At 40.8% G+C, this 20,721-nt stretch overlaps 1 protein-coding gene across 1 annotated transcript in view; it reads left to right on the top strand.

The window, feature by feature from the left end:
- The window catches only part of ANKRD55 (ankyrin repeat domain 55), a 126,018-nt gene that overhangs the window by 89,354 nt on the left and 15,943 nt on the right, over window positions 1-20,721 (top strand). Inside the window, exon 8 of the mRNA XM_008055387.2 lies at window positions 16,207-16,391. Within this exon, the coding sequence (XP_008053578.1) occupies window positions 16,207-16,391 (185 nt within the window). The remainder of the gene's footprint in view (window positions 1-16,206; window positions 16,392-20,721) is intronic.

Below are 20,721 nucleotides of genomic sequence, written 5' to 3'. Positions count from 1 at the left end.
TAGACACACGGACCAATAGAACAGAATAGAGAATTCAGAAATAAACCCAAATACCTGCAACCAATTGATCTTTGACATAGCAGACAAAAAAACAAAAACATATACTGAAGAAAAGACACCCTATTCAATAAATGGTGCTGGGAAAATTGGATACTCACATGTAGAAGAATGAAACTGGATTTCTATCTCTCACCACATACAAAAATTAACTCAAGATGAATTAAAGACTTAAATGTAAGACCTGAAACCATAGTAATTCTCAAAGAAAACTTAGGAAAAATTCTTCTGGACATTGGCCTAGGCAAGGAACATATGGCTAAGACCCCACTGGCAAATGCAACAAAAACAAAAATAAATAAGTGGAACATGATTAAACTAAAAAGCTTCTGCACAGCAAAAGAAATAATCAACAGAGTAAATAGGCAACGTATATAATCAGAGAAAATATTCACAAAATATATATCTGATAAAAGACTAATATTCAAAATCTACAAAAAACTCAAACAGGTCGGCAAGAAAAAACAACCGCATTAAAAAGTGAGCAAATGACATGAACAGACATCTCTGAAAAAAAGATATACAAATGGCTAACAAACATATGAAAAAATGCTCAGTTTCACTAGTTATCAGGGAAATGCAAATTAAAACCACAATGAGATACCATCTTATACCAGTCAGAATGGCCATTAATTTAAAAATCAAAAAACAATTAATGTTGGTGTAGATGTGGTGGAAAGGAAATACTTATACACTGTTGTTGTTGGTACAACTTTTGTAGAAACCAGTTTGGAGATTTCTCAAAGAACTAAAAGTACATCTACCATTGGATTCAGCAATCTCACTACTTGGTATTTATCCAAAGGAAAGGATATTTTACAAAGAATGCACCTACACTTGGATGTTTTTCATGGCACAGTTCACAACTGCAAAGATGTAGAACCAACCTAAATGCCCATCAACTTATCAGTGGGATATAATACACACACACATACACACACATACACACACACACACACACACACACACACACACACATACACACACACACATATGTATATGAAAATGGGAGATACACAGACACATATGTATATGAAAATGGGAGATACACACACACACACGTATATGAAAATGAGAGACACATACACACACACACACACACACACACACTATGGAATACTATTCAGCCATAAAAAAGAATGAAATGTCTTTTGCAGCAACTTAGATAGAATTGGAGACCATTATCCTAAGTGAAGTAATTCAGGAATGGAAAACCAAATACTGCATGTTCTCACTTGTAAGTGGGAGTTAAGCTATGGGTCTGCAAAGGCAGATAGAGTGGTAGAATGGACACTGGAGACTCAGAAGCAGGAGGGTGGAAATGAGGTGAGGGATGAAAATTCACTACCAGGTACAATATGCATTAGTGAGGGTGATGGATATACTTAAAATCCAGACTTCTTCACCACTGTACAATACATCCATGTAACCAAAACCACTCGAAACATTTTTATTTAAAGAACAAAAAATAAAAATAATTTTTTTTTTTAAGTTGGAGTCTCACTCTGTCGCCCAGACTGCAGTGCAGTGGCCACTCCCGGCCACCGCAGCCTCAACCCGCTGGGCTCCGGCGATCCTTCTGCCTCAGCCTTCCCAGTAGCCGGAATTACAGGCGCGCGCTACCACGCCCGGCTAATTTTTTAATTTTACTGTAGAGATGAGGTCTCGCCAAAAGTTATCATAACGGGAAAACAAAAGGAAGTTGTGAGAGGAACATTTTTACCTTGTTCCTGATATTTGTTGGAAAGCTTCTAATTTTTTCACCGTTAATATGAAATTAACTATAAGTTTCCTATACATTTTCTTTATCAAGTTAAAGAAGTGCCTCTCTATCCCTAATTTGCTGAGAGTTTTTATTATAAATAAGTGGTAAATTTTGTCAAATGCTTTTTTTGGCATCATTAATATGATTATGTAATTTTTCTTCAGCTTGTTGATGTGATGGATTACATTGATTTTTAAATGTTAAACCAACCTTGCACGCCTTGAATAAATCCTACTTGATCATAATATATAATTATTTTTATACATTATTTGATTCAATTTACTAATAATTTGTTGAAGATTTTTGCATTTATGCTTATTATAGGTATTGGTCTATAGTTTTCTTTTCTGATAATGTTTTCATCTGGTTTTGGTATCAGCATGATGCTGGCTCATATAATGAGTTAGGAAGTATTCCCTATTCTTCTATCTTTTGAAAGAAATTGTAGAGAATTGGTATAATTTCTTTCCTAAGTACTTGGTAGAATTTACCAGTGAACCCATATTGGCCTGGGACTTTCTTCTATAGAATATTCTTAATTATTCATTCAATTTCTTTAGTACATATACACCTATTCAGATTGTCTATTTCTCCTTGTATGTATTTTGGCAGATTATGGCTTCTAAAGAATTGATTTATTTCAGATAAGTTATCATTGTGAGCACAGAGTTATTCCTAGCATTTCTTTATTATTATTTTAATGTCCATGGGATCTGTAGTAAAGTACCTTTTTCCATTTCTGACATTAGTAATTTGAGTCTCTTTCTTTTTTTCTTAGTTAGCCTGGCTAGGGGCTTATCAATTTTATTGATCTTTTCAAAGAACCAACTTTTGGTTTTGTTGATTTTGTCTTAAATTTCATTGATTTCTACTCTAATTTTCATGTTTCTCTTCTTCTGCATACTTTAGACTTAATTTGCTCCTCTTTCTAGTTTTCTAAACTACAAGTTCATACAATTGATTTTAAATCTTTTTTCTTTTTGAGTATATGCATTCAATGCTATACATTTTCTTCTAAACATTGTTTTTGCTGCATTCCACAAATTTTGGTGTAAAATTTTAAAAATTTTTTTTAAACCTCTTGAAATTTCTTCTTTTGTGTTATTTAGAAGTGTGTTGTTTAATTTCCACACATTTGGAAATTTTCCAGTTATCTTTCTATTATTGATTTATAGCTTAGTTCCACCGTAGTCTGAGAGCATGCATTACATGATTTCTATTCTCTCAAATTTGTTAAGATTTGTTTTATGGCCCAGACTGTGGTTTATCTTGATGAAAACTCCAAGTGAGCTTGTTAAGAATGTATATTTTGCTGTTCTTGAATTAAGTTGTCAATAGATGTCAATTATGTCAGTTTATTGATGATATTGTTGAGTTCAACTATGTCCCTACTGATTTTCTCACTGGATCTGTCCATTTCTGATAAAGGGGCATTGAAGTCTTCACCTATAATAATGGAGTCATCTATTTCTCTTTGCATTTCTATCAGTTTTTTCTCACATACTTTGATACTCTGTTGTTGTATGCATAAGGATTATGATGTCTTCTTGGAGAATTGACTCCTTTATAAATATGTAATCCTCTTCTTTAATCCTGATAACTTTCTTTGCTTTGAAGTTGGCTTGTCTAAAATTAATATATAGCTACTCCTGCTTTCTTTTGTTTTCTTTTTTTTTTTTTTTTTTTTTTTTTTTATGAGTTGGAGTCTCACTCTGTCACCCAGGCTGGAGTGCAGTGGCATGCTCATGGCCACCGCAACCTCAACCTGCTGGGCTCAGACGATCATTCTGCTTCAGCCTTCCAAGTAGCCAGAACTACAGGTGCAGTAAATCCGTTTTTTTGATTTATTGTAGAGACAAATTCTCACCATGTTGCCCAGGCTGGTCTCGAACCCACAGGCTCAGGCAATCCTCTCGCCTCAGCCTCCCAAAGTGCTGGGATTATAGGCGTAAGCCACTGCGCCCAGCCTACTGCTTTCTTTTGCTTAGTGTTTGCATGATAAATCTTTCACCACATAGATGGATACTTTTAATATATGCGTGTCTTTACATTTAAATCGGGTTTCTTGTAGACAACATATAGTTGGTCTTGTTTTTTGATCCACTCTGACAATTTCTGTCTTTTAATTGGTGCATTTAGATCATTGATGCTCAAAGTGATTGTTGATATAGTTGGATTAATATTTATCATATTTTTACTTGTTGTTGCCCTTTTTCTTCATTTCTATTTTTGTCTTCCACTCTTTCTCTACCTTTTGTGGTTTTAATCAGCATTTTATATTATTACATTTTCTCTTTTTCTTAGCATAATAGCTATACTTCTTTTCTTACTTTTTTAATGGTTGCCTCAGAGTGTGCTAAATAATTGCAACTAATCCAGATCCACTTCAGAATAACACTATACTACTTCATGGATAGTTTGAATACTTTATAATAGCAAAACAATCCTAATTCCTTCCACTTATCCCTTGTATGATTGCTGTCATTCATTTCACTTATATATAATATATATAAGCATATATATGTATATATAACACTGTATGAATAAGCATATATATTGAATACATTATTATTATTTTGAACAAACTGTTATCTATTAGGTCCATTAACAGTGGGAAAAACAAAAGTTTTTGGTTTTGTTTTTTACTTTAATTAGTCCTTCTTCAATGCTCTTCTTTTCTTTATGGAGCTTAGAAGTTCTGGCCTATATTATTTTTCTTCTCTTCAAGGGGCTTCTTTTAACATTTATTACCAAGCAGGTCTACCAGACACAAATTTCCTCAATTTTTGTTCACATAAAAAAGTATTTCCTCTTCACTTTCAAAGGATAATATCACAAAGTAAAGAATTCTAGATTGGTGGGAGACGTTTCCTCAGCACTTCAAATATTTTACTCCAGTCTCTTCTTGCTTTCATGGTTTCTGAGGATAAGTTAGGTGGAATTCCTATTTCTGTTCCTCTAGAGGTAAGGTGGGGTGTTTCCCTTCTCTGGCTTCTGAAAGGATTTTTTTTTTCTTTATTTGATTTTCTATCATTTGAAAACGGTATGTCTCAAAGAAGTTCGGCGCCAGTAATGACTCCACACCCGGCCAGGACCAAGAGATTTATTAAAGCGGCTGTTACAGAGGGGGATCTGTAACGGGAAAAAAGGAAAAGAGAGAGAGAAAGAGAGAGGAAGAGAGAGAGAGGAAGTGGGAGAGAGGCGGGGAGAGAGCTGCAGAGAGGGAGAGAGGGAGAGAGGGAGAGAGCGACAGAGAGACCGAGAGAGAGTTGCGGGGAGAGGGCTGTATTTATCAGCCCGACAGGGGCCGGAAGGGGCCGTGCTATGTTCCTATTGGAGGAGCTGCATGGGAGTAGGGTGGGGCCAATGCCGTGTTATGGTCCTATTGGACGCATAACAAAGCTGGCTACGGATTGGAGGCTTGCAGGTTTGAAATTCGTATGCGGGCAGGTTTGAAATTCGCACCCGTGGGGAATTGTGCTCACAGAAGCCGGGACCTAGGGCCTTTGTTGTCTGGTGTGTCGGAGCCATTTGGGGAGCCGCCCCGCTGGTCGCTTCCTGCACCCTTCAATGTCTGCATGTAGTTTTCTTTGGCACTTATCCTGCTTGGTGTTCTCTGAGCTTTGGTGTCTAACATTATCTTTGGGGAAATTCTCAGTCATTATTATTGTCTCAAATATTTCTTCTATTGTTTTTTTTTTTTTTTTTTCTCCTCCTTCTGGTATTCCCATTACCTTTATGTTACCTCTTTTGTAGTTCTCCCACAGTTCTTGGATAGTCTGTTCTTTTTTTTCCCCCAGTCTTTATTCTCTTTGTTTTTCAGTTTTGGAGACTTCTATTGAGATATATTTTCAAATGCAGAGATCCTTTCTTTAACTATGTCTAGTCTACTAATAAGACCATCAAAGACATTCTCCATGTCTATTGCAGTGTTTTAAATCTCTATCATTTCTTTTTTGGTTCTTTCTTGTATTTCCATCTTTCTGCTTACATCATCCATCTGATCTTATGTGCTATCTACTTTATGTCTTAGCATATTAATCACAATTGTTTTAATTCCCTGTATGATAATTCTGACATTCATGTCATGTCTGCAGCTGATGATTGCTCTATCTCTTCAGATCATATTTTTTGCCTTTTGATATGCCTTGTAATTTTTTACTGATAGCCAAACATGATATAGTGGATAAGAGGAACTCCTGTGAAAAGGCTTTTGGGAATGTGGTGATGAGATGTTGCAGGAAAAGAAATGTACTATATCATCCTATGATTAGGTCTCTGTCTTTTAGTGAGCCTATGCCTCTGGAATGTGAACTTTACAAGTGTTTCTCAAGGTTTGGTTTTGTTTTTTCTTCCCTTTAGGTAGGGAAGGATGACTAGAGTGGGCTGGAATTAAGTGTTTTTTTGTCTTCCATGTGGAATGTTAGAGCTAACTGGGGTTGAGCATTTTCCTTCCCCAAAGTCAATTATCTCTGATAAAACCCCAGCAGGTTAGGCTCTGGTTAACTAATTTCTCTTGAGGGCAGACATTGTTAAGAAGAACAGAGTGTTCTGATATGTTTCAAAATAGTTGTTTTCCCCTCCTCCTGCCAGAAGCCTGTGGGAATTTTTCTGATATTAACTATGAGAACCTAGTCAAGTGCCTAGACATAAAATTCATAAAAGGATGTCACCACTACCCCCTCCCTATGATTGGGTCCCCCCCGGCGTTTGCAATTTTTACCCTTGTCCACACTGAACCTTCAGCAGTTCATCAACTAAAGTCTAGGTTTCTCTACCCTGCTTAGGGTAGCACTGATTCCATCCGAGGTTTCCGCTCTGGTATGTTGTGATTCTCTGTATCTGCCTGTCTCTCCACTTTGGGGTACAATGCCTTAATACCAATGAGTTTTTCTAACAACAAGAATTCTGGGCATCGTGGCAGGTCAGTAAGAGGGGCACATGTCTACTGTCAAATTTCACCACTAGCTCCCTCCTTCACTGACTAGAAAATGTGTTTATCTGGGATCTTCCTCAGCAGCACTTTTCTTTCGTGCACTGTTCAAAAAATGATAGAAAGGAACTGCACTAATATAAAATGACTACTTTATGTTTGTTTATTTAATATGTGGTTATGTGGTTAAGGAATTACACACACGCACACACACTCTCAGTTGATCTGTGGTCAACTGTTTGAACTGTGTCAAAGGCCTGTAAATATATTTTAGCTCTCAATATATTCAGAATGCCAAAGGATAATTATAAATGCCATATACCAGTGGATATAGTTCATAAGGTGAAAGAACCTTAGAGCTGGAAGAGACCACACAGGTCGTTTAGTCCAACCCTTCAGTTCCCATGTGGGAATACTAGTATACACGGAGCTCATCATTTGCCCAAGTGCACCCAGCACCCAGACAGGAATCCAGTTCACATGGCTCCCAGTGCCCCATAAGAAGATGGCTGCAATGCCACATATGCCCAGAATAAACAGCAAGAAAGTCAAGTTTAAGAATTGGTCTGGAGTTCAGTTGCTTGCTAATCTCTGTGGCTTTCAGGCTTTCCCAAGATGAATTTTAACAGCACTTCAAGTGACTTGGCTTAAAAACTACAGAACAGAACAGAGACAACTGGAGTCCAGATGCTCCTTAGGAAAAGACCAAACCCAGGGGCATGACCAGCTTCAATGCTGGACTCAAGAATACTTATGCAAAACAGTCGGACAATACCAGTTATTCATCACAAAAACTCAAAGAAGCAAACTAGTTCAAGTCTTTAAGATGAACCCATTCCCTGATATTGTTACCAGGAAAAAACTGGCTCAACAAACAGGCATATGGGAATCAAGAATTCAAATGTGGTTTCAGAACCAAAGAAATCTACATCCAGAGCAGAGCAGAAGGGATCCAGTGGATTCAATGGTAGATGGTCCCAATGAGGGCTTAGATATGTCTGTTAAGGAGCATCAAATCGACCTGTTCTCTCCTCCAGATAGGTCTGATCATTTTTCTGCCTCCAATTCTTTCAGCAGGAACCAAACATCTCCATCCCACATGTCCTTTGTTCCTTGGGATCCCTTCATGGTCTGTGTAAGCCAAGGACCAAGTGCCACACAGGCTGTGCAGGAAGGGGAAAATTCTAACCACCCTCTGATACTAAGAAATCACTTGCCCATACGGCCAACTCTGGGAGAGAACTTCTCCGATACTCAGACTCAGCCTGAGCACAAAGAACAGCCACCTCAGGATCTGGGACAGATGAACATAGCTTACATTTTGCAATGGTGGGATGAGATCTGTCAGGCTCTGATTGCAGAATGGAGCCCTCTCAAAGGGATACACTGAGAGAGACTTGTGGCAGCCGCAGGCACAGTCAGCTGGAGTCATCTTGTCTCCACTCGGCCAACCGCACCACCAATATGTAGAGACCTCAAGCCTTTAAGTCAACTTCTGCCATTCAGATTTTCTTTTTCTTTCTTTTTTTTTTTTTTTTTTTTTTAGTCAGAGTTGCACTCTGTTGCCCAGGCTGAAGTGCAGTGGCACGCTCACGGCCACCATAGTATCGACCTGCTGGGCTCCGGTGATCCTTCCGCCTCAGCCTTTCAAGTAGCTGCATCTACAGGCATGCACTATGACATCCGGCTAATTTTTTGATTTGTTGTAGAGACAAGGTCTCACCAAGTTGCCCAGACTTGTCTCGAACCCCTGAGCTCAGGTAATCCTCTTTCCTCAGCCTCCCAAAGTGGAGGGGTTACAGGCTTGAGCCACCACACCCGGCCCACACAGATTTTCAGTAAAAGGCACAACTTCTGAATCCTGATCTGCAGGAAGAGGACCCTCCAGGACCCCAACCACCCCTTAATGAGGAATATGTTCAGATTCTGCTCCACAGGCTGCAAGGCTCACCAAGGCCTGAACTCCAGGAGGAGGAAAATCATTCTCATGACCCTGGTCCAGGCTTCCTCACTTTCCTCTCGGTGCAGAATCAGCACAATTTAGGACAATGAACAACCAGGACATCTTGGCTAAGCAAGATGAATGCTGGGGAAGGATAAACTGCTTGGGGGTCTGTGCACTGTGTGTGGGCAGTAGTTAGCTCCTGCACTTATCGCACCAAGTAAAGGATTGTTTCCGAGCTCTATAATGCCTCGGGCAGCATTCAGCGTCTGCTGGATCCTTCTGAGCCAAAGCATTTTCCTGACAAATATGACCTCCTGCCTGCAATTGTCACATCCCCTACAGTCTGGAAAATCCACACTCTAACCTAACCAAGGCAAAAAAAAAAAGCTACAAGAGACACATCCGCATTTTTTCCCTCTGGAAAGATAGGAAAGCAAACTTGAAATTTGTGAGGATACTATATTTCCTGATGATATTAACTGAGAAGGATGAGTGCTCCAAGTTCTGAGGGTTTGAATTGGGAACTGGAAACAACCTCAGCATCCACAAATAAGAGAATTTTTTTTTTTTTTTTTGAGTCAGAGTATCACTCTGTCACCCAGGCTGGAGTGCAGTGGCACACTCACAGCCTCCGCACCCTGGACCTGCTGGGTTCAGGTGATCCTTGCTCCTCAGCCTTTTTTTTTTTTTTGAGTTGGAGTCTCACTCTGTCACCCAGACTGGAGTGCAGTGGCCGCTCCCGGTCACCGCAGCCTCGATCTGCTGGACTTCGGCGATCCTTCTGCCTCAGCCTTCCAAGTAGCTGGAACTACAGGCGCGCACTACCACGCCTGACTAATTTTTGATTTATTGTAGAGGTGAGGTCTCACCAAGTTGCCCAGGCAGGTCTTGAACCCTCGGGCTCAGGCAATCCACTCACCTTGGCCTCCCAAAGCACTGGGATTACAGGCTGAGCCACCAAGAAAGGCCTTCCTCAGCCTTTCAAGTAGCTGGAACTAAATGTGTGCACGACCACACCTGGCTAAGTTTTTTTGATATTGTAGAGATGAGGTCTCACCAAGTTGTCCAGGCTGGTCTCTCACCCCTGGTCTCAGACAATCCTCCCCTCGGCCTCCCAAAGTGATAGGATTACAGGTTTGCGCCGCTGCATCTGGCTATTTTTTGTTTTTCTGTAGAGACAGAGTCTCACTATGTTGCCCAGTCAGGTCTTGAACTGCTGGCATCCAGTCTCTGCCTCCCAAAGTGTTGGAATTACAGGCATGAACCACCACACCTGGCAAATAAAAGAATGATTAATGGATATATCCATTGATACTGAATATTCTTCACTTATAAGTGTTTTTTTTCCCTTTGACTATTGGAAACATACAAAAAGTTGTAAGGAAATTTAACAGCATGTAATTACTGAATATATTCTAATGATGCTATTATTTTCATATTTTTAAGTTTTCATATATATCTACGTTGTTTTTATATAGACATAAAATTTCTCATTTTATTATAAATTATATATTAACCTAAAACCTCAGGAAAAAAAAAAAAAAAAGAAATGGTCTGGCATCCAGACCATTACTCTGGGAGCAAAGACTTTGACCAGATTAGGAAGCTGGAACCTTGAAGGGTTACCCAAGTTAGAGTGCAGAAAGGAAGGGAGTAGGAAAGAATGAGGGAAAACAGGGATTTACCTCAGAGTAAATACAAGTAGGGAGAGAAAAGAAAAGGTAGTGAGAGCAGGAGAATAATGAGGAGATGAGAGAAGAGCCCAAAAGGTTGGAAAAATTCGATTCTGCTTGGCTTTGATACAGTTTGTAAGGCTTGTTTTACTCATGTATCTATTTACTGGTTTATTGCTCAGCAAATATTTGTCGAGGTTAATCTTCACCTAGACTCCATGTCAGCAGAAAGACTCCCAAGTGTAAGTTTAGTAAGGACAGCACAGGCATATCCTGGAGACTTCATTTGCCAGACAGCTAGAAGCAGAAGCTGGGCCTATCTACACATTAACACAAAAATAAAGATTCTTTTTCACATTAAGCATGAGTACATCAACGAAATGAAGTAGTTCAGCAGCTGAGGGTCACCATGTCTATTTCTATCTTCCACTTTCTCTTCCCACTATTTCTATCTTCCACTTTCTCTTTAGAACACTCAGCCCCAGGTTTTTGGGTCTGGCATCTCTGGAGTCCAGACCAAGCAAAAGCAAAAAACCTGTGTCCAAAGCGGCTAACTAATGGTGAAGATTGTCCAGACTCTAAGCCAGTGCAACTGGACAACTTTCTCTGTCTGGTTAACCCCATATCTTCAATGCTTGAACATTCATGCTGTCTCCATTCTAGTCTAACATAACTGGTTTCAACTGAACTGATAAGCCAGGACAGTCTTCACATATCACAAAACCACCCATCCCTTTAAGGGGGATGGACTAAAACACAGAGGCTAAAACATAGCCTCTGCTTTATACAGGCACTACCACAAGAGAAGCAATGAAAACATAGCCCAACATTCAAGAGGCTGGAGCTCCCTCCAAGAAGCCTCCATGGAACTAAATCCCCAGACATATGCTAATAAATCACCAACTAGTCCTAAATCTCCCACTAGATTCCTCCAGAAGGTCACCTAGAACAAAAAGCGTCTACAATCAGGAGATTGGAATCTTGATTTATTTGTTTGTTTTAAATCAATCTGCCTTTAGTAAAATACTACTTATTAATTCAACTTGGCAAGGCTTCTTATAAGTGAGAATTTTTCGACTCTCCTCCCTTATGAAAGTAAAGAAAAACTACTAGGACTCAGACAGCTCCCAATACTTTTCAGAGTACATGAAGGCAGAGTTATGAATTATTCAAAGGCAAAAACAAAACTAATAAATAGAAAAAAAACAAATTTTAAAGATTCACAATACTCATCTGGAAACCCAACGTAGAATTCTAAGGTTCTACAAAAATAGAATATGTCCAGCATCGTTACTTGTCCTGTTTAATAACATTTCCACCAAATGTTAACCCACTCTTTATTTTTTCCTAAGGACCCATCTGGCAACATCCCCATTCTCCCCTGGTGTCTCCTGGTCTCTGTGACCCTCCTCAGCCTCCCAGTTCTGCCTATTTTTGTCTGACACCCAGTCCAGACTGCTAAGAAGGGAATGCTATAGCCTGTAGACCACTGATCCTAGGACTTGGCTTACAGACCAGTGTTCTCTAGGGCTTCTTCAAATTCTCGTGAGGAGGCAACACGGCAACCTTCCTAGGAGAGGCTTTTAAAGTATCCAAAGTTTAACTCTAAAGAAAGTCTCAGTTGACAAGGCGCACATCACTGCTACTAATTGTTGTAGATCTAAATATTAGTTCTTGCTTTAGTGCCTTCAGTATCATGCAGGATCAAATTAATAGACCGCTCCTTTTATCAGAGTGGTATAGCAGTGTAGCATAAGGCCTCTATAGACAGTCAATCCTGGCTCTGCTAATTCTTTTTTTTTTTGAGTCGGAGTCTCACTCTGTCACCCAGACTGGAATGCAGTGGCCGCTCCCGGCCACCACAGCCTCGACCTGCTGGGCTCCGGTGATCCTTCTGCCTCAGCCTGCCAAGTAGCCGGAATTACAGGCATGTGCTACCACGCCCGGCTGATTTTTTGATTTATGGTAGAGATGAGGTCTCGCTGCCCAGGCGGGTCTCGAACCCGCAGGCTCAGGCAATCCACTTATCTCAGCCTCCCAAAGGCACAGGATTACAGGCTGAGCCACCAAGCCCGGCTAAGAGACAGGGTCTGGCTATGTTGCCCAGGCTGGAGTACAGTGGCTATTCACAGGCACGATCCCACTACTGATCAGCACGGGAGTTTTGACCTGCTCCATTTTCGACCTAGGCCGGTTCACCCCTCCTTAGGCAACCTGGTGGTCCCCTGCTCCCAGAAGTTCACCATATTGATGCCGAACTTAGTGTGGACACCCAATCGGCATAGTGCACAGCAGCCCAGAACTCCTGTACTCAAGCGATCCTCCAACCTCAGCCTCCCCAGTAGCTGGGACTACAGGCACACGCCACCGCACCCGGCGGCTCTGCTAATTCTTAGCTGCAACCTTGGACAAGTTGCTTAATCCTTCTATGCCTTCATTTTCTCCTCTACAATATGGGGATGATAATAATAGTACCTACCTTGTGAAACTGTTATCAGAAGTAAATAAATTAGTATATGTGACGAGCACAGAACGTTCACTCAGTAAATACAGTTATCATCATTATTCCTGGGAGAAGCGTCTTATAAAGAATAGGACCAGCTGGGTACAGTGGTTCAGCCTGTAATCCCAGCACTTTGGGAGGTAGAATTGCCTGAGCCCGGGGATTTGAGACCAGCCTGGGCAACTTGGTGAGACCTTGTCTCTACAATAAATCAAAATAAGCCAGGCTCGGTGGCTCAGCCTGTAATCCCACGCCTTTGGGAGGCTGAGGTGAGTGGATTGCCTGAGCCCGCGGGTTCGAGACCTGCCTGGGCAACTGGCGAGACCTCATCTCTACAATAAATCAAAAAAATTAACCGGGTGTGGTAGCGTGCACCTGTAGTTCCAGCTACTTGGAAGGCTGAGGCGGAAGGATCGCCGGAGCCCAGCAGGTCGAGGCTGCGGTGGCCAAAAACGGCCACTGCACTCTAGTCTGGGTGACAGAGTGAGACCCCAACTCAAACATAAAATAAAATAAAATAAAATAAAAATCAACCGGGTGTGGTAGCGTGCACCTGTAATTTCACCTACTTGGAAGACTGAGGCAGAAGGATCGCTGGAGCCCAGCAGGTCGAGGCTGCGGTGGCCGTGAGCGTGCCACTGCGCTCCAGTCCAGGCTGCACTCCAGCCTGAGACTCCAACTCAAAAAAAGAAAAAAAAGAGAGAATAGTATGAAGCACAGTGGCTCATGCCTGTAATCCCAGCACTTTGGGAGGTCAAGGCAGGAGGATCCCTTGAGGCCAGGAGATCTCAACCAGCCTGGGCAGCATAACAAAACCCTTGTCTCTGAAAAAAGAAGGAGAAGGAAAAAAATGAAGAATAGAAAAATACAAATGATGATGCTATAAGTGAGATTCAGGTATAGAAGAAAAAGAATTGTCTGTAAAATTCAGGACAAGCCGGGCTCGGTGGCTCAGCCTGTCATCTCGCGCCTTTGGGAGGCTGAGGTGAGTGGATTGCCTGAGCCTGCGGGTTCGAGACCCGCCTGGGGCAGCGAGACCTCATCTCTACAATAAATCAAAAAATGAGCCGGGCGTGGTAGCGCATGCCTGTAATTCCGGCTACTCGGAAGGCTGAGGAGGAAGGATCGCCGGAGCCCAGCAGGTCGAGGTTGCGGTGGCCAGGAGCGGCCACTGCCCTCCAGACTGGGCGACAGAGCGAGACTCCAACTCAAAAAAAAAAAAAAAAATTCAGGACAAAAGACATTTTGGAGGAAAAGGGTAAAGGGAAGGGAGTCTGCCTTCACTTATGTAGAGAAGCTGTCTAAGTATCTCAGTTCCCAAGAGACCTGCAGTCTAGGCCCGATTGGTCAGGGTCCCTGAAGAGGCAGACTTGGGATTTCTAGGTAGTAGCCTCTAGTTCAGTTCACCATTTCCAAAATGACTCTTCCCAAGGGGAAGGGGAGACAGGGGGAAGTGAGAATTTGAGATTTGTTTTTTTTTCTATCTGTGCTTAATGCTCTCTCTTCCACCAGGAGGGGAAACTGAACAGGGTGTTTTGTCCCTTGCATCACCCTGGCAACTTGAATTCCTTTGCTCTTCCAGGAAACTGTAAACAACAACAACAAAAAAAAGTTGTTGAGCTGACGCTATTTTTGCTTGTTTTCCTTCTTGAATAGATAGTGCCTTAAAGAAAAGTGGTTCATAACCATTTGCAATATATTTTAGACCCCTTCAAAATATGTTTAACTAGCATCAAGTGAAAGAATCTCAGAAAAACTGATAAACTGGGCATAAAAGCTTCGGTGTGTTTAGTGTAGCCAACTTCTGATGAGAGGCATGCTACACAACTTAAACAATTGGCTGAAGTAACGTAAAAGTCATTGTGAGATAAAGGAAGGATGGAGGGAGAAGAGGATATAAGAGAGAAGATGAGCCAGGCTCGGTGGCTCAGCCTGTAATCCCGTGCCTTTGGGAGGCTGAGGTGAGTGGATTGCCTGAGCCTGCGGGTTCGAGACCCGCCTGGGCATCTTGGCGAGACCTCATCTCTACAATAAATCAAAAAATCAGCCGGGCGTGGTAGCACGCGCCTGTAATTCCGGCTACTCGGAAGGCTGAGGCGGAAGGATCGCCGGAGCCCAGCAGGTCGAGGCTGCGGAGGCCGGGAGTGGCCACTGCACTCCAGTCTGGGCAACAGAGTGAGACTCCAACTCAAAAAAAAAGAGAGAAGATGAGAGAAATGGAAGGAAAAAGTTTGTAGGCAGAGACCTCTGTATGGGTGTGTGACCAGTGCAGCCATGAGAGGGTCGAGTGCTCCTAAGGGAACCCTGTTTTTAGGGTCTAATGCTCTGTGGTTGCCATCTGGAAATTCTTACTTATCTTTTAATTTGTTCTGTAATTGAAGTCTGACAGGACAGTAGAGGTTCTACTCACACAGTTCTGCTTCCCTGGGACAGGTTCTCAAACCCCTATTTCTCAGCCCCACCCAACAACTGCTATTGTCCTCTGACCCTGACAAGGGCCTGGACACCAACTCTGGGAGGGTCAGGATCAAGTATACGCAGAGTTGCAAGGCCAGTCCCAAGCACCTGTTTTTAACACAGGGAAAACATTTTGGGGTACTACATAGTCTCAGAAGTTGGAGGTAGTTGACGTGACTTTAAAATTAAAATATAGCTGTGCGCAGTGGTTCACACCTGTAATCCCAGTGACTTGGGAGGCTGAAGCAGGAGGATTGTTTGAGGTCAGGAATTCAAGATCAACTTGGGCACATAGCGAAACCCCAATCTCTGCAAGGGTCCACATTCATGGTGAAAATCCCTAGTGCAAGGGAACATGACACTAAACAGCAAATAAAAATCATCATGATAGGTCAAGAGAGACACCATGGAAGGATGTAATAAGCTTTGTTCCTGCATTATTATACTGCCAATCAGTACTCATAGTCATTTCTTTAACACTGAAATTGATTACGTCCGTATCTTAGGGGTTAACCTCGACAGCAAATGAGGAAGCAAAATGAACAGACCTAATGAGCAAGTCGTTGTCTAAGTGGCCTCCTATACATCATGCTAGCTCTGATATCAGTCAGTGATACCTGTATTTAATTCAAATAATTCACTAGTTATAGAAGACAATTTAACTCTGAAGTGGTACAGAAATCTCTTTGGTGACTTGAGACAAGTGGAAACTTGTTGAGGGTTTATACAGAATATGTTTGCTTTTTCTTTTCTTGCTTTCTTTTGTTTTTCAGTTTTGGGCTTGCTTTTTTTTTTTTTTCCTTCCTTAACACGCATACACTGGAAAGCACACTTGTTTGTATGCAATGGGCTTTCTTTGGTTCTTTTTTTCAGAGCGGAAATAGAATTCTATGTTCCATCATTCTGAGCCATCACCAAGGGTCGTCCATAATCAACTATGATGATGAGAGCGGGAAAACATGTGTACATATTGCAGCAGCAGCGGGTTTCAGCGACATCATTAACGAACTGGCAAGAGTCCCTGAATGTAACCTGCAGGCTCTGGATGTGGATGACAGGTATCCATAGCAACCCTGAAAATGCTGGGAATTATCGTTTTCCCCAGTGTTCATCTTAAAATAAAGATGTTGAAGGAGGTATCCTGTGCAATTAAATCCTTATTGCCCGTAATATGACTATATTCTTATTGCCAGTAATAACACATGTGCTTGTGGCAATAAAAATTGCTCTATTTTAGTGAGAGGAGGAAAATTCATTGTTATGAAGAGGAGCGCTGTGACTGTACAGTATTGTCAGATTTTCCACTTTTTACTAAATGTTCTCAGTATTTTCAGAATGCTTTTTGTATTTGTTTCCTGCTATATGCCCTTTTTATTCTTAAAGGTAGGTTTGTTTTTTCCTTTATCCTGGGTTGTGTCATAAAGTCTACAAGTTCCTGTTATCCAGAGAAGAGCATAACAGAGGCTTTATGTTCAGAACTATTGGTTTTTTAGAAATAGAAGGGACTTTATCAGGTTTTTTTTTTCAATCATTAAAGATATATTATTGGCTGATAAAGAGAAGCTGGTTCCAAAAAGGTAAACAGACTTATCTCAGAGCTAGTTAGCTATTAAATGATGATCTATATGCCTGTCTTCTAAACTTAAAGCTTTCCACCTACAATGCCCTGCTTAACTAAACTTTGTTTTGGTTAGACACCGAGTCAATGAAAATGTAAGGAAAGAATAAAACAACCTACTGGAAATAAGCTTGGGCACTGTGTTTGGTTTTCTTACCCTACTGTATTAAAGTACAAAATTAGCCCCCTGCTTATTTTTATTTTAAATGCTGTAAGACAGCAGCTCCTACTCACTGATACCTGATTTTTTTTTCTTTTAATTTTTTTTTTCTTTTAAAGACGTGAGGTACAATTCAGGGTTAGGAATACTGCTGTTCATTATGCAGGTAGCCTTGTTGATGCGGTATGCCCCTGCCCTGACTTTTTTTTAACACAGGAAAACATTTTTGGATTCTACATAGGCCTTACAAGTCGGAGGTAGTTAACATGGTGACTTTAATAAAAATTAAAGTATATCTGGGTACAGTGGCTCATGTCTATAATCCCAGTGACCTGGAAGGCTAAGGTGGGAGGATTGCTTGAGGCCAGGAGTTCGAGACTAACCTGGGCAACATAGCAAAATCTCATCTCCGCAAAAGATGTTTTAAAATTAGCTGGGCATGGTGGCTATAGTCCTAGCTACTTGGAAGGCTCAGACAGAAGGATCACTTGAGCACAGGAGTTAGAGACTGCAGAGAGCTATGATGCACTACTTCACTCCAGCCTGGGTGATAGAGTGAGACCCTGTATCGAACAAAAGAGAGAAAGAGAGGAAGGGAGAAAGAAAAGTTGGAGGATTTAAGTAATACAAGAAAAAGGATGAATGATCCATAAAGAGAAAAAAAGGAACACATTTCAGGAGGGAAGGCTAAAGGAAAGTTCACCTAGTTCAAAATACTTCCAGAACCAGCTTTGAATAGAATTATTTCCCATTTTGTAGTAACACATACTTAGCAAAGAAAATCTAGTTCCAGCCAGGCGTGATGTCTCACGCCTATAATCCCATCACTTTGGGAAGCTGAGGTGAGTGGATTGCCTGAACTCACAGGTTCGAGACCTGCCTGGGCAACTTGGTGAGACCTCATCTCTACAACAAATCAAAATATTACACCAGGCATGGTGGTGCATTCCTGTAGTTCCAACTACTTGGAAGGCTGAGGCGGAAGGATCTCCTGAGCCCAGCAGGTCAAGGTTGTGGTGGCTGTGAGCATGCCACTGCACTCCAACCTGGGCAACAGAGTGAGACTCCAACTCCAAAAAGAAAGAAAGAAAGAAAGAAAATCTAGTTCCCTCGACCTCAGGGAAGAAAGTGAAACCAAGGAGATAAAAAAGTACAAAAGATAGGCTCCTATGGAGTTCAAGGGGAAGTCAAATCTCAAGGAGAGTCTAATGTTTGGTCCAGTGCTCAACACAAGCGTCTCATGTACTGACCAAATCTTAACCTCCCTTTTGCTTTATGTTTTCTGCAACTGAACAGGCAACCATGTCTTCATGTTGAAATGATAAGCTCGTTAATCATTAGATTTTTCAAAATTTACATAGGTTTAAGCTCTTTAAGCATTTACAATAATTGTGACATTCCTTCCCTTCCCTTTCCTTCTTTTCTTTCCTAATGAAAGTTTTTTCAAGAGAAAATTTTTGTGGAAAAATAAGTTAGTGATAAAAAAAAAAGAGGTAGAGGGAAAATATAGAGAACTAGTACTCCTAGATATAAAACACATCATAAAACTTTGATAGTTTAAACATCGTGTTACTTGCCTAAGATTAATCACATAGAGCATGTTACCCAGAAGCAACATACGTAGCTTAAGTATACCAAATTTCATCAGTCTATGAGGTCACAATTCACTTAGACACCAGCTCATTTATCTTTAGGGAGGACAGTCTTTTATCAAATTCTCTCCCCCGTGTATTTCTGGGAATTCTCTGGGGAATGTTTACATGCTTCATCAGTCACCCCTTGGCTACTGATCGTTCAGCCAATGCTGTGCCCTCACCTATAATCATCTGCCCTGTAGGGACCACCACATCAGTCAAGGCTCGCCTCTGATGAATCTTTTCTGAATTATGGGACCTGACCTTCAGCTCCTCACTGTGACAGCTGAGACAGGTCTGCTGTGTTTGCAGGACTATCCTGAAGCTTAGAGATAAGAAAGGAACTTGAAATTGGGTACTACACATTGACCCCTGAGGTATATTGGTATGAAGTCATCTTTATGCTCCTCTTGATACTTCAGCAAAATAATTTAAGTTTTTCCTCCGTTCTTCTGGACCTCTTCCATGTTGATGGTCAGAGGAATTTAAACAGCCAGTGTTAGTAATCTTTGTAAAGGAGTATTTCACAAAGCTTCAAAGTGAATCTTCACATGTTGGTAAGCCAGACTAGAACAGTGTCCAACCCTCCATCTACTGAAGTTATTGGCAATATGTTCTCTAAATGGGAAGGAATAATCTGCTGGAGACTAATCTTGTTTCAGAATAAATGTTGTCTGGCGACCTCTCTCACATAGAATGGATCAAATTGTATCCGCCACATTCAGATTTGCCTTTGGTCCAAATCTGCTCTCAGTCTTAGGCTTGATTTTGGAAGCAGAACGACACTGATTATTTCTCTTCCCTACTTGACTATATCCCTCCCCTGAGGTTGAGCACAAAGTTAACCATCTCCTTAAATGAGGGAAAGAAGAAGGGTAGAAAAATACGTATATAGGTCAGGATCTCAAAATATGATCCCACTACATGAATAAATGGTGTTCACAAAAGTTGGCTATGTAATTAGAAAAACAGATTGGTTCCACACCTCACTGCACATACCAGAATATACATATAGATACACACACACATTTAAAAAAAATTTTTAATCCAAGTAAATACAGAAGAAATGATGGTTTTCTCTTGTTTACAGTCAGTAAAATTTACTTTTTTAGTGTACAGTTCTATAAGTTTGAACATACATAGATTCATTCCATCAGCTCCAACATCAACTCATGTTGTCCTTCCATAGAAGCCGTCTCCCATCCCTAAGTCCCAGCAACTACTGATTCATTCTCTGTCTCTATAGTTTTTCGTTTTCCAGAATGTCATGTAAATGGCAATATATAGTACGTAACCATGTGAGGTTTATTTATTTTTCTTAGCAAGATGCATTTGAGATTCATGTGTTGTTGCTTGTATCTGTTCCTTTTTAATATGGAATTGTCTCCAACTGTATGGATGAGCCAGAGTTTGCTTATCCATTCACCCACCGAAGGGCATTGGATTGTTTCCAGTTTTTGGCATTTGCGATACTACTGCTATGAATATCTGTATACGAGTTTTTCTGTGAATGTAAGTTTTCATTTCTCCAGCTAAATATTTAAAAGTGGGATTTCTGGGTTATATGGTAAACTTCTGTTTACCTTTAGAAGGAACTGCCAAACTTTTCCAGAGTGGCTTTTACCATTCCACATTCCCATCAGGAATGTATGAAAGTTCCAATTGCTTCGTATCTTTACCAGCACCTAGTATTGTCAAGCTTTGTTTTGTTTGGTGTCTTTTTTTCTTATTTTAGCCATTTTAATGGGTGTTTAGTGGTATCTATAGTTTGAATTTGCATTTTCCTAATGACAAGTGTTACTGAGCATCTCTTCATGTGCTTATTTATCATCCACACATCTTCTTTGATGAAGTATCTGTTCTGATCTTTTGCTAATTTTTAAAACTGGCTTTTTCTCTTATTGTTCAGTTCTGGAAGATTTTATATACTAATTACAAGTACTTTGTTGGATATGTGATTTGCAAATATTTTCTCG

Source organism: Carlito syrichta, unplaced genomic scaffold (genome assembly GCF_000164805.1).
Source record: "Carlito syrichta isolate Samal-C Ts95f unplaced genomic scaffold, Tarsius_syrichta-2.0.1 Scaffold301838, whole genome shotgun sequence".
Classification (NCBI taxonomy): Eukaryota; Metazoa; Chordata; class Mammalia; order Primates; family Tarsiidae; genus Carlito; species Carlito syrichta.
Note: the sequence above shows the minus strand (reverse complement) of the source record. Positions and strands in the feature narration are given on the sequence as shown.